Source organism: Polypterus senegalus, chromosome 1 (assembly GCF_016835505.1).
Source record: "Polypterus senegalus isolate Bchr_013 chromosome 1, ASM1683550v1, whole genome shotgun sequence".
NCBI classification, from domain to species: domain Eukaryota; kingdom Metazoa; phylum Chordata; class Cladistia; order Polypteriformes; family Polypteridae; genus Polypterus; species Polypterus senegalus.
Genome location: NC_053154.1, coordinates 164,337,979 through 164,365,809, shown reverse-complemented (window position 1 = coordinate 164,365,809; position 27,831 = coordinate 164,337,979). Strand labels below are relative to the sequence as shown.

The following is a 27,831-nucleotide window of genomic DNA, read 5'->3' as shown; positions in this document are numbered from 1 at the left end:
ATTACTTAGGCCTTTGGATTTATTTACTCATTTTGTAACTTGTGGGTAGGCAAGAAAGGTTTTTGAACGTGGCAATGCAGGAGAACGTGGAAGTGCGTATTTGAGGATTTGTCTATATACTAAAATCCATCTGTCCATACCCTTTTTTTCCAAATTGTTTTTACAGTGATTCTGAAGGAAGCACTTTTACACAAAGAAGCTTATTGCTTGAATAAAGGATGCTATTTACTTTGCTTTTTGAGTTTTTTATTATGCTATACCAGCAATCTCTAAAAAAAAAAAGACGATGCAAATAATTCTATAATAATGTTTTATTGCTACAGTATGTTTTTCCTATCTGTTGCATGTGTTATATCCATTAGAAAATCTAAAAATATATTTGTAGAACTACACAATCTCTTTAAATAGCTTATTGCATCTGCACTATATGGTCAAAAGTATGTGGACACCCCTCCAAATTATTGAGGTCCAGTGTTTCATCCACACCAGTTGTTAGGAAGTGAATAAAATTAAGCACATAGCTGTGCAGTCTTCATTGACAAACCTTGGTAGTAGAATGGGTCATACCGAAAGACACATCAGTATTCAAATTTCTGTTCTGCTAGACCTTCCCCCTGCCAACACGGAGACGCAACACAAAGTGGTAGACCACACAAACTCACAGAATGGCACTGCCGAAGTCTGACAGTATTGCCCATCTTCTGTTGCTTTACTCACAACAGAGTTCCAAACTGCCCCTGGAAGCAACATCAGCACAGGAACTGTGTAGGGAGCTTCATAAAATGGGTTTCCATGGCCAAGCAGCTGCACACAATGCACAATGCCAATCTGTGGAGTGATGAATTCCCCTTCAATATCTGTCAGTCTGATGGATGAATCAGAGTTTGGTGGATGCCAGTAGAATGTCACCTTCTAGACTATATAGTTCCTTCTGAAAAGTTTGGTGAAAGAGGGATAGTGGTCTGAGGCTATTGTTTAAGGGTTGAGTTACACCCCTTGATTCCAGTGAAGTGTACAATTAATGCTCCAGCACATTTAGACAATTGTGCACTTCCATCTTTGTTGAAATACAGTAGTTTGGGGAGGGCCCTTTTCTGTTCCAGCATGACTGTGCCCTAGTTCACAATGCCAGGTCTATAAAGACAGGGGTTGATGAGTTTGGTGTGGAGGAACATGAATGACCTGTAAAATGCTTTGGCCTCTGCCCTATTGAGCACCTTTAGGGTGATTTAGAACACTGACTGTGAGCCAGATCTTCATGTTTAACAACAGTCGCTGACCTCTTAAGTGCTCTTTTCACTGAGTGGGCATAAATTCCCAGAGAAACACACCAAAGTGTTGTGGAAAGCCTTAGCAGTAGAGGGGTGACTGTACCCAATCTAGGGGTTGTTTATGACACAATATAACTCATGTTTGTTTTGAATGAGATGTTCAAGAAGCTCATATAGTTGTGATGGTCAGGTGTCTCCAGATTTATAATGTGCCAGCATGTTTTTTTTTTTTTTTTTCTCCAATCATTCAAACTTTGTCTAAACTTAAAAATGTCATTGTTGTTTTTGTTTCAGGCAGTAAAGGCAATTATCGCTTTGGATTCAGTTGGATTGTTTCTAGGGTGGAGGTTTTTTGACCATGCTGCACATCTGGGTGGAGCTTTGTTTGGCATGTAAGTCTGTCAGTACTATGCCCCACTTGATGGGCACATCCAAATTACAGTAACTAAAACGTCGATAACACAGAATTGAAGCTTTTATAGATGAAATGTTCATTGGTTAGAAGAGTTGCAATGAAATTACAGCCAAGTAGTATTAAAAGATATATATAATATGGCATTTCAATTTTCATTTTTGTGTGGGGATCGACAGTATGGTGTAGGCATTACAGCTTTGAAATGTAGACCAAAAAGACATTTTGAGCAAGTCTTAAGATCCAGAAGAAAAAAAAAACAAGAAAATAATAAAAACCTGTTTTTCAGTATCAAAAATTATTGAATGTCTATCACACCTCATCTATCATAAAGAAACAAAGAATGCATAATGACAACTCCACTGCCTAAATTTTTTCTAAAATGGCTACTATGTGACCTTGCAAAAAGATTTCAGAAAGTCTTCTGGCCTAATAAGACTAAATAGGAATTTGCAACTTGAGTGCTAATCAACATTTGTAATGGAAATCAAGCTCTGTATGCCATAGAGTTTATATTATCCACAACTAAATGATATTGTAGTGACAGATTTATGTTATGAGCATACTTTTCAGCAGAAAGGATTGGCAATATTTTAGGGTTGTCAGAATTATTAATTAGGAGTAATACTGGGTAATAACCAGCAACTGTTTGCCACAAAATCTAAACTAACAACAAAAGGTCGCTGACAGATGAACAGTGCAATGGCTTAAATTGGAGAAAACAGGTGATCCTTAGTGGCCCAGTAAGATGAAAATCCAAGTCAGGAATGACTTAATGTACAAAGTATGATGGTCTTCATCTGACACCTAATTTAAAGGCCCATTTTCCTTTTTTTATTGACTTTTTTTTTTTTTACCCTCACAGTTGGTACATCCACTATGGACATGAGTTAATCTGGAAGAGGAGAGAGCCCTTTGTCAAGATCTGGCATAATATGAGGACTGGAGGCCCCAGAGGCGGTGGAGGTAATGGTTCTTTGTAGCAAAGCCACTGCTTACTGCATATCACTGCAAAACTGACTGTTGTGCAAATGCGGAAAAGCTATGGCCTGGAAGAAGATTGTTTTAATGAACTGAGGACTAACAGACATTGGACTATCTTATTATAATGTACAAAATTGTGCAACTTTTTTTGTATGTAAATTAAAGCAAATTAAATTGATACAACTTATTTTGAAATTCTGTTTTTGAATCCTTTCAAATCTCGTCAGTTTCTTGAACTGTACACTACAATGACTTTCACCAATTCTGATGGCATCCTAAACAATAGGATGATTTGTCTTGGACCTGTATCTGAAATTAAGTGGGCTACTTTGGGAGCAATACTGAGACATGACTCGCTCTGCAAGAGTCATATAATTTTCTGTACACTTATTGTACCTCTAAAATTCACTGTGGTTGGTGGACCACCAAAAAGAAGCACCCATGTAATACAAGGGGTGTCTGATGGGAGGTGAGCCTACGTGAGAAGGAAGTTGCACAGCAGAATGCCGTTTTAGGATTTTTCCATGTAGTCTCCCTGAAGGTGAACACAGTTCTCCCACCAGTATTACAGCTTCTGGGTACCCTTAGAAAAAAATGTAACTTCTTGTGAGTCATACCACTACCTCATCAGTGATAGCATGGCAACAAAACAGAGAATGAAATCAGAAGGTGTGAAATCTGACAAATAAGGCAGGTGGGGCAACAGTTTGAGGTTGCATTATTGCGGTGTTTTCACTGTCACATACAAGCAGTGATCTGGTGAAGCATTGTCGTGATGACACTGAGGGACAGCTTTTCGGGGTGTTTTTTCAGCAACGGCAAACAGGAAACAATTGCCAGTTGGAGAGTTGACAGAAATTACAAGCAACAGTTGGTATATGTAATAAAACAATTTGACATTACTTCTTCATAGATCCTCTCTTCCCACCAGACACCCCTTGAAGTGTATACAGTTTACAAATTGTTCCAATATGGATGTTAGGTGAATATACACTTCTATAAAAAGCACGTACGCCCATGGACAGTTGGCATATTTTGATGATATTTGAGAATTATGTCCAACTCTGACAATAAACTAAAAAAATAAAAAAATGGCATTTGCAAAAGTTCAGGCACCCTTTCAGAATTAAGGTCTGAGAACTTATGTTGTATGTCTAGTCTGGCTTAGTATAATCGAGAGTTGTCATCTGGCAGCTGATAATAATTCCACAGCCTAATAAATTAATTTCAGCCTTCAAGCATTGAATGTAAAACATTCAACAACTAAGCAACTGAGTGAGGATCTGACAGTTAGACTAGTTGATGCCTACAAACCAGGGGAAGGCTATAAAATGATACCAAAGCACTTCAATTAGCAATACCCACAGTCTGAAATGTTGTAAATAAATGGCAGTTAAGAGCAACTGTGGAAATTAAGACAAGATTTGGAAGACCAAGAAAACTGACATTTAGAACTGGTCGTATAGAGTGCATGAAAGCAAAACAAAACCCCCATACGACTGCAACAGACCTGCAGGTAGGTTTAGCAGAAGAAGAACTGGTGGTGCACTGCTCTACTGTGGAGCAATACTTACACGAATATAGTGCACACGGAAGAACCATCAGAGGTAACCCTTAACTGCATTGTCATCACAAAAGCAGTATCTTCAAAAGACTGGTGACCTTTTGGAACCAAGTGCCATGGGCAAAGGAGGGTAAAATCAAACTCTTTGACTACAACCACAAGAAGAAAACAGCTTGCTACCTGTTAAGTACGTGGGTGTATCTTATTATGCTTTGTAGTCATCTGGGAGTTAGAGGTTCAGGCAGCATTGTGCAAGTACAGAGAAGAATGGATTCAACTAAAAATCAGTAAATCCTGCAGGAGAATATCAGGAAACAAACTGGAAAAATCAAGGCATCTGCAACAATGCAAAATGCACTAAAATCTATCATGAAATACTTCAGAAAACACACTATGGAGGTTTTGGAATGGCCTCTCCAGACCTGAACTTCATTGAACTTGGACAGAAACTGAAATACATTTAAAAAAAATATAAACTCTTTTGTGTGGCTTTTGAAAAACCAGAAAAAGAAACTCTGGGAGATTTTGAAAGTGCAACTGCATATCTATAATGGCTGCACATTAAAAAGTGGACAGAAACAATCTGCATGGAAAAATGGGGGAAAAAATCCAAAATATGAATTGAAAGGCTCATAGCTGGCTACAAAAAATGTTTGCAAGCTGTGCGTTTTGCTAAAGGGGGGTTGTTACTATGTACTGACTTTATAAAGTGCACAAATTTTTTCAAATGTAACATTTACTCTTCTATGTTTTCCTTTTTTATTTCATCAAATAAATCACAACTTTCATTAACATTTTTCATAAAAATACCAGTGTTTTAGTTTGTTTGCTGCCAAAGTTGTATTTACTATTTTTTGAATTGGAAAGTCCACAAATCCTGTATTTATGTTTGCTGATACTCCAGCTTACACACACAAATATATATAGAAATAAGTATTAACTTTTAAAAAGAAGTGAAAACAGTCCTTGTAAAACAAATTAGAAACATTAACAAGTAAAAAAATTAAAAGTAAGCATCCTACTCAAATGACACTGAACTCTGTCTCTGTTGAACTCAAGTTGAACAGTTTTTGAAAGGCAGCAGTAATAACAGTAAATGCTGCTTCACTCTCTATGCCCAGGTCTTCATTCAAAGAGTATAAAAGTAACAAACAAAATCAAAAAATATGGTTTATTATTCAAATTAGAGTTTCTACATTTTCATACAAATATAATACTGTTTGTCACATTGCCTTAGTAGCGTCTTTTATGCTGTGTGTAATCTGTTCGCTTTGTGACAGTCTTGCTTCATGATAACTGATCATCCAAGTTGTGGGCATTTAAATATTTTTTCTGTTCTGACATTTTCTGTAAAATGGTTTCCTTTTGATAAAATAAGAGGGCAGGTAAGTACTCACACTGTTAATCATAATGATTTTGTCTTATTCTTCATGTCTACCCTAGTCAGTTTCTGCATAAGTGTAAAAACAGAAAACCATTTCATAATCGGTCTTGTCCATGACTACCCGGCAGAATTATATGGACTTATGTGTGATAGTCCTGATTGTTTTGTATGCCCTCTCCGGCATTGTGTGCCATATTTGAATGCATAATTTGGAGGTCTGAAACTTGAGAGTACATGTTATGAGAAGGAACTAGGAGTTGTGGTGGACTTATCACTACCTTCGTCAAGACAGTGTACACATCAAGAAGGCAAATGCGATGTTATGTTATACATCAAATTGTGTGGAGTACAAGTCAAGGGAGGTTATACTTAAGTTATATAATGTATTAGTGAGGCCTCATCTGGGGTATTGTGTTCACTTTTGATCTTCATATTACAAAAAAGATGTAGCAGTCCTAGAGAAAGTCCAAAGAAGAATGACTAGGCTGATTCCAGGACTAAGAGGTATGAGCTGTGAGGAGAGATTGAAGGAGATAAACCTTTCCAGGTTAAGCAAATAGAGATTAAAAAGTGACACGATCAAAGGGTTTAATATTATGAAAGGAATTAGTACAGAACTGTTGGTCACTGTTGTTACTTTAAAATAAATTCTGCAATAAGAACACAGGAACACAGTTGGAAACTTGTTAAGGGGAGATTTTGCACACGTTAGAACTTTTTACCACAGCATAGACACACGGAATAAATTGTCAAGTAGTGTGGTGGAGAGCAGGACTTTAGTGGTCTTCATCCATCCATCCATTATCCAACCCGCTATATCCTAACTACAGGGTCACGGGGGTCTGCTGGAGCCAATCCCAGCTAACACAGAGAGCAAGGCAGGAAACAAACCCCGGGCAGGGTGCCAGCCCACCGCACTAGTGGTCTTCAGCTTGATGTTATTTTGGACAATCTAGGTCAGGGGTGTCAAACTCCAGGCCTGAAGGGTCACAGTGGCTACAGATTTTCATTCTAACCCTTTTTCCTAATCAGTGACCAGTTTTCCCTGCTAATTAACTTGTTTTCCTTAAAACTAAAACAAAACAAGTTAATTAGCAGCCAGAACTGGTCACTAATGAAGAAGATGGTTACAATGAAAACTTGCAGCCACTGCAGCTCTCCAGGACTGGAGTTCAACACCCGTGATAGGTGAATGGGATGGGTAAGCTTGTTGGCCTAAGTAGCCTATTCTTGTCAGAATTGTTCTAATATTCTAATAAAACTAGAATGTTAAAAGCAACTTTGAATAAAGGTCATGCAGTTTTATGAAAATATATCTATGCAAAACATGAGATGTAAAAATATTTTTTTAAACACAAGGTACACAAAAAATGATAGCACTTGGACAGATATTAAAATACATTTTTAAAAAATATAAACTCTTCTGTGTGGCTTTTGAAAAACCAGACAGATAATATCTGGGAGATTTTGAAAGTATAACTGGCCTGTCTATAATGGCTGCACATTACAAAGTACTTGAAACTGCTGGACTTTTCTCTCCCCTACAAAATAAACAGGCACAGTAGCTAGTGATACTAATTAACAGTATGGAATTCCTGGATTTGGGTCGTTTGCATGTGTTTTTCTGTTACATATGAAATACTGTAAATGCATTTTAAGTTAACTAGTGACTCAAAATTAGTCCACTATGGGTGTGTGATCTCAAACAGATTCCTGCCTTGCCACTGATGTTCCAGGGAAAGGCCACTTCCCCTGTGCAACCTGAACTGGCATAAATGGTTTTGATGATTGATGAAGAAAAAGTAGACAGTTGAGCACTGACTACCATGCTATACCAGTGTGAAAAGCACTTTAATGGTCCCCATTTTAGTAACACCTACAGTACCACCAAGCTGTCAAATGCATATTTTCAAAACATTCTCAACTTTCCCTCTTCAGTATGTACTGGACTGCAGGTTAACTTAACCCCTTTGGCTGTCCAACTTGCTCCTGTTCCCATTCCATCACTGATGAATGCAACAGTGGACACTCAATCGAGCATTTTAGTTTAGTGTTCCACTTGCGAAATGTAATTTTTTTTTTATTTTAGTTTGCAGTGCTGCCTTATTAGGTGTTGCCAAATCTAACCATTGTGCTCAACAACACAGTGGTTGCACTTTAAGCTGTCTGGTGTAGACTGCTTTCCATTGCATACCAAAAGAGGTAAACAGAAAACATGATCTTCATTGGTCTCAACATGGCTTTAACCCATAATAAATAAAAATTAAAGGTGGAGCCAGTGAAATGAATAACTGATTGAGTCCTTGAACTTTAAGAACAACAGTCAGTAGTTTAAGTCCAAAACAGTGTCTTGCATATACAATGCACAGTCTTCTAAAAAAAAATGCTTGCCAGTTGTTACAGAGGTAGAGAGCTGAATTACATATAACTTGTGTAGGTGCCAAAAAGGAAGGACGGGCAGGGAGGGATTCTTGCCCGACCAGGAGACCATAATTGATAGACTGGGTGAACTGCCATACTGGGAGCAGTTAATTCCCCCAAACGACAGGTTGCAGTTTTCCTCGGGCCTGAACTTGGTTAAGACACCCACAGGGTGACATGGTGTTTGGAGTCCAGAAAAGCAGCCCTGTTGGGGTCTTTGGATACTGCCAGAGGGGAAGGTTTCCAGGCCAAATTTAAAAGAGAGCCCAGTGCCTCACTTAATTGAATTATAGTTGGGAGGCAGCGGACAATACTCTAAGGGAGGTGGAAGGGGAGAATTGACAATTGTCCATTGTGGCCAGTGTTTATGTAAGAGGATGTTGGAAGGTTTGGGGCTCAGTGTTGCCCCCTTGTGGTTACATGTGGTGATTTGGTAGATAAGTTAAAACACATGCACTTGTGTTAAACATAGTTAACAACAAGCAAAATATATAATTTATTCTGAACTAAAACTGGCTTTGACTTTATTATTTTTCATATTTTTCAAGCAAAGTGATGTTTACAGAATTAAACAATAAACCTTTCTTTCTTACTGTCTTTCTTTCTAGTAATTAGCTCTCCATAACACTTTTTAGTCAAATGATGAAAATGCAGTCCAGGTTTTGAGCTTTGCCCAGAGGGGACTGGGCGGTCTCATGGTCTGGAATCCCTACAGATTTTATTTTTTTCTCCAGCCGTCTGGAGTTTTTTTTTTTCTGTCCCCCCTGGCCATTGGACCTTACTCTTATTCGATGTTAATTAATGTTGATTTATTTTGTTTTTCTTATTGTGTCTTTCATTTGTCTATTCTTTTATTATGTAAAGCACTTTGAGCTACTGTTTGTATGAAAATGTGCTTTATAAATAAATGTTTGTTGTTTGTTGTTGTTGAGCTTTATTGACACATTAATTTGTCAAAAATGTCTTCATGTGTCACAATTAAAATCAAAGTACCATATACATATATATATATACAGTGGAACCTCGGTTTACGAGTAACTTGGTTTACGAGTGTTTTGCAAGACGAGCAAAAATTTTTAATATATTTTGACTTGATAAACGAGCGATGTCTTGCAATACGAGTAGTATGGATACACTTTGTCTGCTGAGCGTCATGTGATCACAACTGAGCTGATGGTGGTTCTCTCTCTCTCTCCTTATCTCGCTCGCTCGCTCCCTCATCGCGTCTTTTTCTCTCTCTCCTTATCTCGCTCGCTCGCCCAGTGCGTCTTTTTCTCTCTCTCTCCTATTCTTGCTCGCCCAGCGCTTCTCTCTATCTACAGCACTTCTCTCTCTCTTCTTATCTGGCTCGCCCAGCGCCTCTCTCTGTTTACTACAGCATTGTGACTGCGTGTGTGCGCTGTGAAGTGCGAGTCCTCATCTTGCTCCCCAAAACACGAAGCTGAGTCTCAGTACTTTAACACCAGCTGAATAAACACCAGTTTATTCAGTTTGAAACAGCAACAGCGCTGTTATTTATTGCAGCGGGATCTTTATAATGTTCCTCGATCTTTTTGGATGTGCTTATACGGCGAACTGCTACAGCGCTGGGAGACTGCGATTGCTTTGGGACACTCTTCAGCGTGTCGTCCAGTTGGGCGGAATTCCACATGAGTTTAGAAACTCACACCAGCCATGATTCTTTTTAAAGGTAAATTGCAGGTTAATTTGTATTATGTATTTTACTTTATATTTTGTATTAATCCTTTTTATATGAATAGTTTTGGGTTGTGGAACGAACCATCTGAATTTCCATTATTTCTTATGGGGAAATTCGCTTTGATATACGAGTGTTTTGGATTGCGAGCACGTTTCCGGAACGAATTATGCTCGCAAACCGAGGTTCCACTGTATATATATATATATATATATATATATATATATATATATATATATATATATATATATATATATATACACCAGGGACATTTGCATGTCTGTTGGAGTCCATGCAGTGTGTTCCTTAATGCTGTGATTATGTAATTAACTTGCCTCTTGAATCTGCACGACTGTTTTCACATTTCTCAAACATCCATCTTTGAGAAACTTGCAGACTGCAGGCTTTAACAAAACCTCATCTTACTTTTGACTACATCAAGATACATAAGGAAATCACAATATTTTCTTTTTGACTACTTAAACTTGCAATGAGAAGTCAACCAAAATGACACATTTTATTATTGGCTAACTAAAAGATTACAATATGCTTTCAAGGCAACTCAGGCCCCTGCCTCAGGCAAAATGTATTACAGAGACTGCATTTATATAGATACCAGGACAGATACAGCATTGGAAAACCTTTAAGGGAGACATCTTGTCTTGCATTTTATAATCTTTTTAGTTAGCCAATAAAAGATGTCATTTTGCTTGACGTCTCATTATATCCATATTGGCTAACATGGTACAACACCCTAATAATACTTAAACATGAAATGTATGGATTGAGGTTAAAATATCTTCCATGATTTCAAACTTAACTCTTAAAATGAGAGAAAAAAAATGGTTTAATTTTAACATATTTTTTTTTCTTTTTGTCTTTAACTATTTGAACAACCAACAAAACATGAATTTTCTTCCACAGTTATTTCAATCCCACCTTTGCATTTGAACAAATGCCATGACTCTGGATGCCAGAAGCTATGCTCTACTGATATGTGAATATGGCCATTTTAGTCTGCCACTGATATGACACATTCTCACTCCAGAGGAAGCATGCTTATTCACAGAGAACCTTTTTCACATTACACTTGTTTACTGACCCTCACTTGGCACTGGACTACCATCCCAACTCACCATTTTATGATGGGAACACCAGGCTACACAGTAGTTGTAACTAATTAAAGTACAGTAAGTGGTAGACTGCATCAATGCCACTTCCATGCTGCCAGTCCAAACTGAGATCCATTTCCATGTATCAATGTGCAGGAAGCATAAATAACAGCCCTCCAAAGTCTTAGCATTGTTTTTTGTGTTCTTAGAGGTCATCCTCAAACTGATGTTTCTATTTTTCAATTAATATGAAGATTGTGAAGTGATCCTGCATATTACTGCTTGGGTTTAGTTTTAAATGGCTGCACTCTGGGAGCTTATTAACCAGTCATTTCATGCTGAAGAAACCTTAGTCACTTTAATGTTGATGACTGTTCTAAAGCAGTATAAAGGAATCACTTTTATGAAACATTATATGGTAATTTCCACAGCTTTGCCATTCAAAGATTCCAGTTAAGGTAAGGATGAAAGATGTTTCCAACAGTCATAGCAGTGTAAACAGCTTGTTTTAGTCACTTTTGCTAGACTCTCTTCTCCTCTGCTGATGTCTCTGTGTGCAGTAATCCAGTGATCTCATTGTTTTCCATAGACAGGACCATGATAGGCTCACAGTACTCAGAAGCTTCTTTTGTTTTTCTCTGTATTTTCTCAGGAAAGTATTCAAAATCCTGCAAGTACAAAAGTGAGTTAGGCTTTACCTCAGATGTTGGTTGTTCATACTCTCTTGACATTTATTATTGAAGGCCACTTTCGTAAATCAGTGCCAAGATGCAAGAAGTTCAACCTTGCATTAGTAATTTACATGTCATGCATACCCCCGGAGGATGAAACACATGTGCTATTTGGACTAACAGTGGAAAGGTGGCATCTCAGCCTGGGACAACAGCAGAGGAAAGGCCCCAACCAGATGAGTGCTGAATGCAATGAATTTTATTATGGATCCACCCAGGTTTGGGGGCTAAGGTGCAAGTTATTACTTTAAACATATTGTTTTTAGCCTTTAAAAATAATTACAATTGAAATGAAGGAGATATAATTACGTATTACAGTAATAACTTTAGAGCACCTAGGATTTGTTTTTGCAGCAATAAAAACCCTTTGTACTGAGCTTTATTTTTTTGCTAAAGAGGTAATATACCTTTTTACTACTTCCTTCTAGAAAAACACAGTGGCTTTGTAGACACTTTATGCCTTCAATATCCAAAGCATTATCAACCATGACAAGTCTGTTCCACGGCCTGCATATTTTGTACTGCCCATGCCTCCCCATGCACTAAGTGGTAACATTAATCAAGACATATACAAAAGTTAAAGCAAGAAGCTCCAGTCACGTGTAAGTTGCATACTGGACTGGCCAGTTCGAGGCTGCTGTCCAAGATGAGTGTTGCTGAAAGGGAAATGTTCAGGTGCAGGGTGACATCATTGCATTTATGAAAGGTGTGACAAATGCTGCATTCCATTTACCTCTGAGGTTTGTTGTCGGAGCTAAGAATGACGTCATATTTAAGTTGAATGTGTTCTACTGAAACATTCAGAATACCAGTTAGGACATCTCCAGGTTAACCTTTGTTTGCTTGCTTTTTCAGATACCAGTTATAACAATCCATTACATGTTTTTTGCACATAAAAACACCATAGCAACATCTCCTCAAATAGAAGTTGGACTGCACTGTTTGTAGGACTGGTTTAATAAGACAAAAACAGACAGAAATGCTAGTAAACAGTATAATACTGCAGCTTTGACTAAAGTTCCTGGTGTACTGCACCATTCTGGATTGATGTCATAATCTGAAGTCGGATAAACTCTGACTTGACAGACCAGACCCGAGTTTCTGAGTAGGAAATTCTATTTGCAAAGTATGATTAGGAACTCAGAAATTCTGACTTCCCAATTCAAATGGAATACAGCATTCTTATATTGGATTTCTTACAAATGAAACGGCACCAAAAGTCATCATCGGGACATTCCAATCCAGAAACCATTTATGATGCACTAAAATCACCAAATGATGGTATGGGGAGAAAGCAAAAGGGCAGTTGGATCCTAATTGCATGTGACATAGCCTGTGGACAATAATGGACTATAAAGCAAATACTCCCACCTTCCATCTCTCTGGCAGACAAGCTTATTTATTTCTACGCACACTTCAACGTGAATGCTGCTAGCGGCTGCCAATGTTCCAAAATGCCTGCACTGTAAGAACTATTCAGTGAGGAAACAGCACTCACTTTGTCAGAGCACAGTGTAAGGAGAGATTATAGGGAATTAAACACAAGGAAGGCAGCAGGTCCAGAAAGCATTCCAGGATGTATATTCCAAATCTGTGGAGATCAGCTTACACCAGTGATGATGATGCTATTTTATCTCTATACTTAACCTAGTCTGTCATTACCAACATGCTTTAAAAGATCCACCATTGTCCATGTACCTAAGAAAGCAAGTCGCAATAAGGTCTATAGCAATGTAGTGCTTCAATAGGCTAGTCATGAATTATATATGCTCTGCTCTGCCAAATGAACTGGATCCATTACAGTTTGTATATCAGTCCAGTAGATCCACAGAGGATATTGTCCTCTTAATCCTCATACACTACTGGCCCTGGACAACAAGAAAGGGATTTATGTGCAAATACTATTTATAGACTATGTTCTGCATTTAACACAATAATCCCAAATTAAGGTCTTCGCCAAACTCAGGGATTACATCTAACTACTTTATTATGCAGCAGGATCTTTAACTTTTTGACAGACAGACCTCAGGTGTCATTATTCCTCATTCTCAACAGAGTCACCCCACAGAGCTGCGTTCTGAGACCATTGCTGCACTCCCTCTACACATATGAAGGTTGTTTGGTAGGTCTGGTACATGTCTATGAAATGGACCCACAATTCATTTAGTGAAGGTTCGGCAAAGCAAAGAGGCTGATTGTGGACTTTGGAAAAAAACAGATGAAGGCACTACCACTGCCTCAGTTTTAATAACACTCTGATGGAGAAGGTGGACAGTTGGTTTCTACATCACAGAAGACCAAACCTGGCCAAAACATCTTGGTAAAGAAGGCACTACAATGTCTCTACTACCTCAGACACCTAAGAGTTTTCATGCTGCCCTCTCAGTTATTAAAGAGTGGTTTTGTACCATTGAAAGTATTTTGACAGGGGGTACTATAGCCTGGTTTAGAAATAGCAAAGCTCTGTTGAGCATGGTGTAGTCAGCAGCACCCATCACTGGGTGAGCACTCTCTAACTTCAAGGACATCTTGGACAAGTGACCTGTTTTTTACGTGCTGCAGTCAGATAAACACTACTGTCGACTAAACATCAGTTCAGAGAATCTGTGGAGGTGCTTTTTTCTACAGTCCATACACAAGAATAAATAATGTGTCTAGAGCTACATATTCCTTGTTGCTAATTCTCTTACATTAAGTTACTTAAGTTACTAGGTTATTTATTTAGTTATTGTTTATTATTGGTCAAATCTATATATATATAATTCACTAAGGCAAGACAACCATGGAAAGCACGCCGGAAGGGGCGTGGATTCACTAAGCCGCCGACAAGTGAGACACCTATGGCGCACGCAGGAAGGAGCTACGCCCACCATCTCCAAGACCATTGGATACGACGACAACTCACAGAGCCACGCCTACCAACTTGGACGCGACGACACAGAAAAACATTTATATTCGTCTGTCGTAGAGGTCACATGCAGCTCCGACCCACGTTGACTGTTAATAGAGGCATGTTTCTCGCGGAGGTGAATCGCCATATGTGGCGTGTAAAACTGTTTGCGAGGGGTATCCCATGGGATCCTTAAAACGTTCCTTTACAACTGAGGTTAAAACACAATGAAGTGAGCAGTCTTTAAAAAACGAGTTTTCGGTTACGACACACGACCGTGTGCACTATAGCAAACTGTTTTACACGCTACATACAGCAATTCGCATTCGCAACAAACATGCGTCTTCTTAGATACTCCTGCACTTTGTACACACCCCCCTCCCACCGTGGTCGGGTGTCTTGGTGGATTATATATAGAAAGGCAGCCAAAACCGCACAGAGCAATAAAAAGTCTACGTGAGTCACAGGTGCATCTGGACTGTAAAAAGACGACAACGACTCGAGTGATGAGTTGGAGGTGGGCACATGAGCAGGCAGTGTATACTGAACGAGAAACCAGCAGACTAGCATGACGGAGGGAGCGGAGTGGATGTCCTTCTCCTCTCCTCCCGTTCCACCCTGAGCGCCGCACAGACGATTGTGTGTTGGTTCGTTCCGTGCATTGGTTAAAACCCAATGAAGGAAGCAGTCTTTAAAAACCAATAAGCCCTGTGCCTCTGTTTCATTACCGTCTCACCTGCTTCACCAATGCAGGCCCCGCAACAGGGCAGCCAACCGGGTAACCAAAGTCTTTGGGTTCAGGGGGGAGTATGGTTACAAAGCTGAAACTTAAAGGAATTGACGGAAGGGCACCACCAGGTGTGGAGCCTTTTGCTTCATTTGACTCAACACAGGAAACCTCACCCGGCCCGAACACGGACAGGATTGACAAATTGATAGCTCTTTCTCGATTCTGTGGGTGGTGGTGCATGGCAGTTCTTAGTTGGTGGAGCGATTTGGCTCGTTATTTCCGAAAACGAACGAGACTCCCGCCTGCTAAATAGTTACACGATCCAACAGTGGTCGGCGTCCAAATTCTTAGACGGACAAGTGGCTTTCAGCCACGTGAGATTGAGCATTAACAGGTCTGTGATGCACTTGTATGTCCGGTACTGCACGCGCTACACTGAATGGATCAACGTGTGTCTACCCGGCGTGGGTAAGCCGTTGAACCCCATTGGTGATGGAGACCGTGGCTTCCAATTGTTCCCCACGAACGAGAATTCCCAGTACGTGCGGGTCATACGCTCGCACTGATTACGTCCCTGCCCTTTGTAAAGCCCCCAATGGTAGGGTGACTTGGTGGATTATATATATATAAAAAAGCAGCCGGAACCACAAAGAACAATGAAAAATCAACGTGGAAACCGACTGAGGCGGTGTTTGGAAAATTAACAGTCAATGTGACTCACAGGTGCGTGTGGACTGTACACAGACGAAAGCGACTCAGGTAGGGAGTTGGGGGCGGGCACATAAGCGGGCAGTGTGTACTGAACGAGCGCCGTTCAACTCTGTCCGGTTTTTAGTCACGGACAATTGTATGTTGGTTCGTAGCGTGCATTGTTGCAATGTTACTTTTCTTGGTGGTTTATTAAATTACGGATTTTTCAAATGTTTATTTTTTCCTCTGTGCTTAAAAATCATTTAAAAAGCAGCCTGATTATGCGGCGTATGATACGCCGCGGGTTGGCTAGTATTTAATATTCTTGCATTCATGATTTTTGATAATAAAGTTATGTATTATTGGTTTTATCCTTCAATGTTCTTCTTAAAGGCACAGTCCCTGGAGTTGACCAATTAAGCATTTCACTGCATTTTGTACTATATGTATAATTTCTATGTGACACATAACATTTGATTGATTTAATTTTGATTTCACTCAGAAACCAGAGTGACTCACCAGCGTATCAGGCAAATGCTCCACAGGGCAGACCGAATGCTTGAGGACACTGGAAAAGCGGCAGAGAAGCCCCAACACACAGAGTACCATGAGCGGTACCAGAATGGCTAAAACACCAGCTGTTAAGATTGCGTCCCATCTCTGCCTCCTTTCTGGAAAGAAAAAAATGGGGAAAAAAATTACTACCTTTATGATCTCCACTTTGGAATCTGAAGTTTTTGTCACTGCAAATTTAATAAAGAGTATTCATCTTATTATTCACTTACAGCCATCTGGACACATATTATGTAATTAAATACCATATTAGGCTGCAGTACTGTTAATGAGGATTTATTAATGAAAACAGCGTGATCTATATGTGTAGTGTCATTGACACAGTAGCCTTTACCACTCACCCTCAAGATATTGTTAATATTTGATGTACTAAGGTGGAATCCGCTAAATTCTTTCCTGATATTTTACATTATTAAACCCAAAATTATATAAACAGGGGACTAAGGGGTTTATATGGTTATTATTTTCACGTGTAAAGAGTACATTTGCTTGCATGTGCTAGGCATATAGAGATAAGAAAAATCACTCATGTTATCTGTAAATAACTACATTCAAAATGTATCTAGAATATGAAGGTGAGTCCATGTATTCTTTAATAAAAAAAAACTCAAATAGAATTAATGATATTCTAATTAGACATTAACAATCCAAATAATGACCTATATTTAATACAGACAACAACAAAGTACAGTTTTTGATTTTTAGCCTTTTAGGTAGTATTATCTATTTACATTCCTATTACGGAGTCTCTCGTTGACATTAATTGCGATTGGAATTTTCAGTTTCCAAACGCGTGCAGGGATGTCCACGAGCAGGCTGCCAAATTCCTCCTTCCAATGTCAACATGTCGACAATCCGAAATATCTGGGAGTAACACTAGACCGAACGCTCATATTTAAAAAAAAACATCTAGAAAAAGTTCCAAAAAAAAGATCGCGAGTCAACATTGTTCAAAAGCTACCTGGAACAGGATGTGGTACAGACACACAAACACTACGTACAGCAACACTCCCTCTGGTTCACTCAGCAACTGAATACTGCATATCGTGGTGGCTTCACCGCGCACAAGTTTTCAAAACTGACGTTCAACTACACAACGCAATCTGACTTATCTCTGAACCAGTAAAATCGACCCAGCTTTCTTGGCTACCAGTGCTAATCAATAGAGCAACGCCGAAATTAAGTCGTGATGTTGCCGCCGTACGACAGTTTACCAAATGTCGAGAGTTTGCAAATTCTTTATTATTTGAAGAGATTCACAATCTTGTAAACCATCCTGAACAGTAGATCAAGCTTTCACCGGCTCGGACAAAAAGTGGAAACACATTTGGATGGCAGCAGACCCTGTTAATGCCCACCTCATCAACGATCTAACTACCCGAGTGCCTGGAAGTGAGCTAAGACGACGCGAATGGGTACTACTGAATAGAATTAGAACCAAGGAATGGGGGATTGCAGAAACGCCATCATGCGACTGTAGAGATGAGAGGCAAACAGTTCAGCACATAAATGATACCTGTCCAGACAGGCGAATTGACGGCGGACTAAATGTCCTACATCATCTTCCCTCCACTGCAAAGGAGTATATGCAGAGCTTAAATATTAATCTGTAATTATGTACTAGTCGTGTTTAAAAGTCATACGAATAAAAAAAAATATATTTACAGACACGACGCGCCATTCGTGCCTTCGGAGTATTTAGTGTTATGCGACTTATTGTCGGTGAATCCTATGAACTGATTCGTGAACAAATCGCTGCAGTGGAATCACCACGAGTAATAAAGCGCATTATGTGTATAGTTTGACCAATGGGGCATCCGTTAGCTAAGGTGACGTCATCGCAACTCCTTCAATTATTGACCGCGAGAACACGTACAGAGAGTAAGATAGTGTACGGGGCGTGTCATACCTTCACTTAAAACTCCTCGGAGCCGGTTTTTTAATGTTCATCGTAAATACCTCTATTATTGTGCCATCACATAGAAGTTAGTTGTCTTTATGTATCCGAGGACACATTAGAAGACGCCTGCTATTTACGCCTGAAGCGTGTTTGTGACATCAGACATGTATGCAGCATTAAAGTCCAACAACAACGTATGAACTTTGACATTTGGGACACTGCCTTTCACCCTATGCTCTTTAGGAAGCGCCCGGCGTCCCACGATTCAACACTAGGTAAAAAAATAGATGGATGTTTATTTCAGTTATGTTCGCTTTGTTGTATCCAGTTTTATCCTTGGCAGAAATGACAATCGAACCTCAGTGACATTTTATGATGAACATACACCTTACCTTAAATTATGGACTGCTCCTATAAAATGCTGCGTGCTGAAAATAAAGGGGAACAAAAATTGATGGGTGGGTCGCTCATTGTTTTCACTGCACACCCTGAACGTAAAATCTTGTACAGTATTTGAACCTTTGAATATGTGCAGCCAGTGACCCTTAAGGTCATTGTATTTTTTTAAATTATCTGCCCCTTGCTGTATTTTCTTAGGCTAATTTTTAAAGATGCTTCACTTACTACTTCCAACCTCTAAATGTTTACCAGTCATTGTGCATCTTTTTACTGGTTTTAACATTGATATACAAAGAGCTGACAGCTCTACTTTGATGAGTTTATAAAACAGAGGTACAGCTTTATCCCTCCAAAATGACTTCTGGAAATTGATGAAAAGAAGAGACAAAAACATCAGCATTGGCATTGTAATGATTCAAATGGGCTGGAGTTTTCTTATGCCAAACTAAATGAAACCCAATGTGATACAAATGTCCAAAATGACACCCCACCTTAATTTTACTGAATGTGAAAAGGACAGTAATTTGCCATTAATCATCATCATGCACCTACCTTTTAAATGGACACACTGCACTTCACTGAAATTACTACTTCTGTGGATTACTTCAGAGTAGGTCTGTGCCTGAAGACAGATAGTGGAGTGTTCTACAATGTCAATTATGTCATATGTTGTCTGCTGCCAGGGTATGGTGGCGACTTTGATCTGCACAAATCAAATATGAATAAAGACATTCATTACATTATAGGAATACCTGTCTCTTAAGATTATTTTCGTCTTATAAAATAACTTTGAAATTTTAGTCATTTTATCACACACTCCCATTGTAAGTGTTTTCTTGTGTCCCTTTGGGTGGTTACACAAGCAAGATTCATTGTTCTTAATTTTAGACTCCTCACATTGTGGCTTTTTCTTGAAATCAACAGATTGTGGTGGGTGGTGTTTATCCTGGCAGCACTGGGTGGAAAAGATCTCTGGGGACTTACAAAGGCATTAAGGTTAAATAAAGGCACTAAGGTTAAATAATTGTTTTCTTTCTGTTTCTAATAGAGTTGCTACTTTAACTGGATATGTCCATCATAGTCTAGCTGATGGAAGCAACATCAAGGGCAAGGCAGAAAGTAAATCTATAAGGCTACCAGCCTATCCTGGACAAACTCATCCTTGTTCATAAAAAGGCCAATTTAGGGTCACCAAATAACCTAGCACAGACATCCTTAGGCATGTCGAAGGAAAATCATTGCAAATGAGTGAAGAGTGTGCATACTTCATGCAGGTAGTTTCTGGTTTGGGATTCTGGAATTATGTTGCAATATCTATTCCTCCATCTCATTCAAGACAGGATCATGTAGAGTTCACCCTACCTTACAAGCTCTTTTGATATGTGAAAAAAGCCCACACAGACATAGGGAGGATATGCATAAAGTATGCCAACGCTGGGATTCAAATTCAGAACTTTGGAGCTGTGATAAATCTAAAAATGTAACATAGATTCTATAGTGACTTTCATCCACCATAAGTTCATATGTATTCATAAAAAAGTTTTCCTGGGTTATAAAAAAGTACTTGGATGGAAAGGGAAAGGTAGTATGTCTGCCAAAAACATTTAATATTCATATACAGTGCATTGTTCTTGATTGCTATTCAAATCTCTTAATATAATATAGTTTAGAACTTTATGAGTCATGTGATGATTTTGACATCATAAGGCAATTTATTTTGTGTCATTTGGAAAAAGAAAAAAAAAATCCTTTTTAACTGCTCTGGTACTATGGGGTCTATGTGACCCCAGCCCTCTTTGGACTATGTTTTTTTGGAAACTATCATGATTAGTGACCTCACCAGCCACGCATTTTCTCGTAAGGCCTTCCTAAGTATGTGACACATGTTCGATAGTTTCAAAGTCTTTCCGCTTATTTTTTATTTAGGTTTATTTTCGCTTGGGGTCAAATTGACCTCATAGTACTTTCAATGTGATAAAAGTATTTTTTCCTTATTTCAAGGTTCTGTGATGGGCGCGGAATAACACAATGGTGACATGACGGGGACTTTTTCTCAAAGATGTTCTGCAGTCTTTAGGTGAGCAAAGTGACATCAACAGTGAAAATGAGGATGACATTGAAGATGATTTGAGCTGGGATGAAAGTGACCACAAACCCAGTAATGAAGAGTTAGACGTCAACAGTGAAGTAAGTGCAAATGAATCACAATTGGAAGATGATGATAGTCATGATATTCATGGAAAAGACGGGTATGTGTGGTCACAGAAGCCAAAAACTGTCAGAAGAACCCCGATGTGAAATATTGTCAGACAGAGACAGAAACCAGGGCTGAAAGGGAATGGGTGTCAAGCAGACACACCCTTGAATGCATTTGATTTATTTTTCGATGATGCCATGATAACAGAGATTGTGACACGGACCAACCAAAAAATTGAAAATGTGAAAACCGGTCACACAAGCAATGCTGAATTTTTGTACTGAACAAGCGTGATCAAAATGCAAGCACTCATAGGCATCCTGCTCTTCTTGGGTGCCACAAAGAGCTCCAAGGAAAGTACTTAAACTATTTGTGCGAAAGATGGCACTAGCAAGCCAATTTGCATATCAGTGATGAGTCAGAAGCGTTTTTTGTTTCTTGTGTATTGCCTACATTTCAATGATTCAACCACAAGGGCCCAGCGAAGAGCTGATGACAAGATGTCACTTGTTCGCAACATATATGGCAAATGTATCACAGCTTGTGAAGCAAACTACACTCCAGGAGCTGGGTGCACAGTGGATGAATCTCTCCTTGAAGAAATAAATGTGTTTTACAACCACGAAAAAGGTGGTGTGGACAACCATGATCAAATGTGCAACTTTTACACCACTGCAAGAAAAACAAATCGTTGGCCGATGAGAGTCCTTTATGGAATGGTTGACAGCGCTGCCTTGAACGCGTTTGTTATTTTTATTGAAAATGTGCCGAACTTTGGAGAACAAAAGAAAGACAAACAACAAAAGTTCTTGAAGGAACTGGCCCTTGCTTTGATTACTCCACATGCACGTCAACAATTGGAAGTGTGGCAGATGCCAAAAATGTCAAACAGGTCATTCACAGTTGCTGCATTGTACCAGAGGCACCCACACCAGCCGCAAGCACCACACAGCGTCATCCAGGACAACACAAGAGATGCTATATTTGTCCCAGATCAAGTGACAAGAAAAGCAAATTAGTCTGTAACGATTGCAATAAGTTTGTGTGTGACGAGCATGCCAAACAGTTGTGAAACCAATGCCAACAGTAACATTTTTGCCTACAGCAGGGTGAAATAAGCAGAAACACGCACATGAAGCATTGTGCAATGTTATTTGGATTTTATAACACATTGTTATACCATATTATTTCAAGGAAAACAAAATATTGTAATAAAGTGGTGTTATTCTGGTCATATAGCATGAATGTGACTTTTTTCATGGTACCAGAGCAGGGTTAAAAATGTTGGGAGCAGTAACAGGTGAAACTAAATGCGAGAATATTCACTATCAAAAACCATGAAAATGCTTTATTTTTACTTGGGAAAAAAGGCAATATAGAAAAAAAAAAACACTTAGTTCCCTGAAAGGAAGAGAATTGGCCAAACAAACACTTACATTGTCTTCGTTATGTTGCTGCCAGTATCTTATGATGTAAACGATTGATTTGGGCATCTTCTTTACTTGCACTCGTACAAATTCAGTCTTGTCAGTAATATTTATTTGGGGGGTTGTCAAGAAAGCTATAAAGGAACCAGAAACAAACAGTTCTGATCAGCATAATCTGTTGAGCCAGTTGTCAGTGTTTTTCTTTTTCTTTTTTCTTCCCTTTTCAAGTTCAGACAAAACACCAGTGTGCAGAATTTAATTTCTAGAAGGCAGTCTCTTACATTATCATATCTATTAGTACAAAGTGTTTTACGTTGTTCTGTCTTGAACAACTTTTTGAAAGTTTCACCTGCTGTCCAAGACTAATGCAGTTGAGCTCATTGTCCTTGTGTTGCTATTGTGCTAGGTTAGCATTCTGTTGATGGTTCACATTCTACCTGTGCTCCTCAATCCTCCCATGGTTTCAGTGTCTATATGGATATGTGCTCCTCTTGTATGATTTGAAAAAGAAAAGGTCTACTATGCAGGTGGAGGGATGTCATTTCTGAAGGACATTTATTTACCTACTACAGTGACAGCACATGAAAAAATGTTAAATTCTCAGTGATGGGACTCCAGAAAAAAAATAGGCTGCCTAATCCATTTGTTTGTATCAGAGACCACCACAGGCACCAAAGTTTAAATTTTAAACAAATGCATTGTTAAATTTAGCAAATAAAGGATAGCAGGGGGCTCTTCCAGCAACCACTGCACTGGTACTAATCACCTAAGGGCCCAAAGAATTAGGTACACTCTATTTGGTACACTTTATTAATTTTTGAGTAATAATTGTTATTTCACATGACTTTTGGAGGTCTGAGTGCAGGGTCAGCCAATGTACAGCACACCTGGAGCAATTTTCAGGTCAAGGGCTTTGCTCAAGGGCCCAATTAATGTCAATAGAAAAAAAGTGGAAATTCTGCAGATAGCAAGACACTAATGACAATTTAAAATCACTTAGCTTGAAATGTAACTTCAGTAAATCCAAGTGTATTCTTCACATTTTCACACTATACTTGAACCTTCTCCGACTCCAACTGATTATTACAAGATTAAAGTTTGCCTTATTAAAAATAATGTAGAAAGGCAGAACTGGCCTGCTGTTTTTAGCTTAATCGGTTTATACACACACAGTGACTATTTAATTATAGTATTAATCAACACCTAATATTTTATTTAAGTTATTTAATTTTATTTCCTCCCCATTACTTTATAAGCTGTAAGGGAGTATACGATAAAGACGTGTTCATTAACTTACTCTGATTTCTTTTGAACATATGCTCAATTGTTTCCCAGTCAGACATTCTGCCTTCCTGAATTGCCATGACCCTGAAGCTGTAGTACACATTTGAAGAGATTTCTTTAGTGACATCACAGATGGTGACACCAATACCAGTGCACTCTTCTACTTCTTCCCAAGTACCGTTTTTGTACTCCCTTTCATGCTCTCTGCAGTTGGATACAAGAGAAAGAAATAATGTTGAAGTTCAGTGGTTTGCCATATGAATTCATCAGGTGACACTGCCAGTTCCATTATTACCCTTGACACCACACTTAATGCATACTATAGCAACATTTTGAAATAACCTAGTATTAAAATATAGCTCACATTAACTGATAATCAGATTCCCAGAGGATGAAATCCAATGGAAGGTATTGTTTTCCATATTCATATAGCATCGATGGCTTTTATTAAAAAGGAGCTATTTGACAGAGTTCCACCATTCTGAGATGTCATAACAAGCAATGTATTTTAATTAGGCTGTGCTTTATTTAAAGGGACATGTTTTGTCCCAAGAAACCATGATTGTCTATAACTAGTCAAAATCAGAGGCTGCTGGTAGACAATTGTACTATTATTTGAAGTCAGGGCCCTTCAGGTACTATAGCCGTGGTGAAAGCATGTAACAGTTGCTTCCATAATTGTGCAGTGAGTTGTGATCCTGTCAATGTAGCTTGGTTTCATGGAAATATTAACAACTCCAAGTCCTGTTCATGCTATTTTTTTTTTTGCATTTGGAGTGGTTTTTAGTAAGGAGTGCTTTTCTGATACTCACCCTTGATACTGCACTGAATAGTTCACTGGACTTTTCGAAGCAGGGACTGGGCTCCACAACAACAAATGTGTCATATCAGTGGAAATGATGTGAACATTCTTCGGACCTTCCACTTTCTCTAGCACTGTCAGTGAAATTAGAAGAGATAGTTGTTAAAGGAAAACTGGAAGCAGTGGGTGGACGTAGCAAGGGTAGAGAAGAGCTCTCTACACATCGGGCAAAACTATTCTGCTTGCTACATGAAACACTTAATAATGGGAGTGCTGTTGCTGCTTACCTGCTTGCTATTCTTTCTGGCTTTACTTAAGAAGAAAACAACAATGTGCCTTAAGACAGCGTTTCTCAACCTTTAAGTATTTGCGACCAGAGTTTTCATAACAGTTTTAATTGCGCCCCCCCTAACATTTTTTTGAAATGTAGATGCATATTTTATTATACCTACTTAACTTTTATCGACATTTATCTAACTCTATATTTATTGTTCTAGTCTCAGAATGTAGTTTAAGTTAATTTGTTTTGGTTTCAACAGATGTTTTTTTTAATATTTTTGATTCTTGTTTTCTTTTTTTCACATCTTCGCGTCCCCTTTTTGTTACTTTGCGCCCCCCTAGGGGGGCCCGCCCAACAGGTTGAGAACCATTGCCTTAAGAAGAAGAAAAAATATATGATTTGTTTTATGTATTTGATTAATAGAATGATTTCTTGCTTAAGTAATTGATATATTTATTGATTAACTAGCTAGTTATTAGTTAAAAATTTATTCAGCCAGTGACTGATTTGTTAGGTCATTTATACTGATTGATGCATTGATTGACTGACTGGTCTTTTCGCCATAAACCAGCTAACTAATTTCATTAATGAACTGCTTTCTCCTCCTCTAGAGCTGGTTTGTGCTTGAGCCCCCAGTGATCCTGAATTGCATTATTTGAATTTGACAGTGGGAGGATCCATTAACTTATTGATCTACAGACTTCTTACTTAAGTCATTCATTTGTTTGCTTTATGGAATTATTGATTGATTGAGTTGCTGATCGACCAATTAACTGAACAATTGATTTAATGATTAATTATCTAATTGATTCAGTAATTAAATTAGTAATTTATTATTTAATTGACTGATTATTTTGCGCCATGAATTAATTCATCCAGTGACTGGTAGTTACATTTTTATTTTTCCATTTAATTAGCTGATTGATATATTTCATTGATAGATTAGATTTCTTTTTTGTCTGACTGTCTTTTTCAGAGTATTTTCCTGCCTTTATTCCCAATAGTTCCTGGAAGTGTTCCAGCACATCAGTGACCCATAAATTGGACAAAATAGGGTTTATCTTGAAAGAATCTATGAATGATTCTATTACCTGATTAACTGATTGCCTAACTCATTTGTTACTTATATGACTTTGTCTATATATTTGACTGCTGTAATCACTTATGAATCAAATGAATTATTCATTTAGCAAATAGATTTAGTATGATTTATTCAGTAATTTAATTATTTAAATTTATTTATTTAATTATTTTCTGATTAGTCCATTTGTTACTGAGTGTTGGCTCACTGATTAATGTTTGTCCAGCTGAACTTTAAATGGACAGATGGACTAAAAGAGTTTATTTTCCTTACACTCCTTGAAGGATCTTGTCATGACTAATGAATCAGGAGAATTCCTGCAATGTCTAGCATTTGTTTTCTGTTATACATGATTGCTTCTTCTCATACCTAAGAGGAGCTGAGGTGAACACCCAGAATCTGAATTATCAGTGTGTTCAATTTAAAATCACATGTTAATTTGTAGTGCATCTCCCATGCACTGTAGCAATGTGTACTGTAAGTAGGCTCCATGTCACCTGGCTCACAGGTAAGACAGAGAATGCCCATGCTAGTCCAACACAGCAATTCAAGAGTTTTGTATGATAGTGATGGCACCCCACACTGTATTCAAAATAAGCCAAAATCTGCATCTTTTGTTGTTGGCAGGGGTTCTAATTTCACTTGCAAATATCTGAAAACAAAGCCTGCTGCACTACTGAATGCAAATTAATTGCTAAATAATATTATGTTCCTTTCATAGTGCCATGTAAAATTATTTAACTGATTCACCTGACAGCAATTGGACATTATGAAAAAAAATGACGTTATCACTTTGCCTATGGAATATCAGTGTCACAATTTAAACAAACTACTGTTTGTACACTGAGACCAGAAAGCAGACAAATGCATCTTCCCACACAACTACATGCCCTTCTAGCTCCCACCAGCTCTGAGCTACTAATCCACATATATAACAAGCATTTATATATGTGACTTACTAAAATGGTTCTCAGAATAAAATGATTTTTTTTACCTAACTGCTATAAAATGGAGCTCAAAATTACTGTTTTGCTTTTTTTAGTTTTGTAATACAAGATTAGATTACACTTTAATTGCTTTTAGTAATCTGAAAATAAATCTATTGTTCATTTGTGATGTCTGAGATCACAAATTACTGAATAAAGTGCAGAGATCATATATAAGGTACATTTAATGTTCTAATACATTTAGCATATCAAGAGTTAACACTGTCTTTATGTGTTCATCCTGTCCTTGTGAATCCTCAAACTAACCTTTCAGGAAGGCCAAACTGGACAGCAGCAGCTGTAGTAGTAGTGGTAGAAACATGAAGGCAGAATTCCGAGTCTCAGAGTTGGTCTTCATTTATTCCAGTTAGGTGCAATCAAGTTAGGCCACCAGGCCTCTAAGCTGTAACTAGTCATCACCTCTTCTTCAATTCATGGCATCAGGTTGATGTGATCAGGGTAACTCTCATTGAATTGTGTAAGCAAGTGAGTGCGGTGGGTGTGTTCATAATTTGCTCAAGGTCCGCCTTAAGTAGTTTTTCCTGTTCTGTGAGCTTGGGTAAATGATGTGTTTGGAATGAGCTGTGGGCCCTTAAGGTGCTGTACTTTTAAATCTGTGTAAGGAAGGTGGGGCACATGGTTCTGCATATGCAGGGAAGTGGGCAGTAAGGGAATTCGACCATCCTGCCTTCTCTCCTCATAGTAATCTCCTCCTATAAATTAAGTAAATGCTGACAAGAAATTGGTGAGAGCCACCTGCAGCAGATGCAGTGATTTAAAATGTGAACAAGCTTTGACAAATTGAGGCTCATGGCCAAGACCATTGAAAGAATGTGGGGACTGCTTTTTTTGGTGTTTTTGCTTTTCATAGAGAAAGGGTTGTGTGTCCATCATTATTTCTTAGACTGTGGTGGACACAGATGTTTAAGAAAGTGCAACACCCCCTTAAAGGGCCTTACTGTGACTAATGAATTAGGAACGTAAGCAGCAAGCAAAACTGCACAAGCCGGTTTCACC

General features: G+C 38.5%; 2 protein-coding genes across 2 annotated transcripts in view; one reads left to right on the top strand and one right to left on the bottom strand.

Annotated features, from left to right (window-relative positions):
- The window catches only part of LOC120534376 (presenilins-associated rhomboid-like protein, mitochondrial), a 33,463-nt gene extending 30,609 nt beyond the window's left edge, over nt 1-2,854 (top strand). The window contains exons 9-10 of the mRNA XM_039761923.1: nt 1,566-1,663; nt 2,549-2,854. Of these exons, the coding sequence (XP_039617857.1) occupies nt 1,566-1,663; nt 2,549-2,666 (216 nt within the window). The 3' untranslated portion in view covers nt 2,667-2,854. The remainder of the gene's footprint in view (nt 1-1,565; nt 1,664-2,548) is intronic.
- A 7,134-nt stretch (nt 2,855-9,988) lies between these two features.
- crfb16 (cytokine receptor family member B16) lies at nt 9,989-27,283 on the bottom strand. The gene is made up of 7 exons (XM_039761913.1): nt 27,082-27,283; nt 24,478-24,601; nt 23,679-23,869; nt 22,391-22,515; nt 19,310-19,460; nt 16,405-16,556; nt 9,989-11,512 (listed from the first exon to the last, which is right to left on the bottom strand). The coding sequence occupies exons 1-7, from the start codon at nt 27,170-27,172 to the stop codon at nt 11,366-11,368; spliced, it is 981 nt and encodes a 326-aa protein (XP_039617847.1). The 5' UTR covers nt 27,173-27,283; the 3' UTR covers nt 9,989-11,365.
- Nucleotides 27,284-27,831: the final 548 nt, after the last annotated feature.

Excerpts from the sequence above, each read along its gene's own strand:
- crfb16 (XM_039761913.1), bottom strand. The coding sequence starts at position 27,172 with ATGAAGACCAACTCTGAGACTCGGAATTCTGCCTTCATGTTTCTACCA. Across the intron at positions 24,602-27,081 it reads CAGTTTGGCCTTCCTGAAAG|TGCTAGAGAAAGTGGAAGGT; the intron begins GTTAGTTTGAGG and ends TTTCACTGACAG. Across the intron at positions 11,513-16,404 it reads AGCATTTGCCTGATACGCTG|GATTTTGAATACTTTCCTGA; the intron begins GTGAGTCACTCT and ends TTGTACTTGCAG.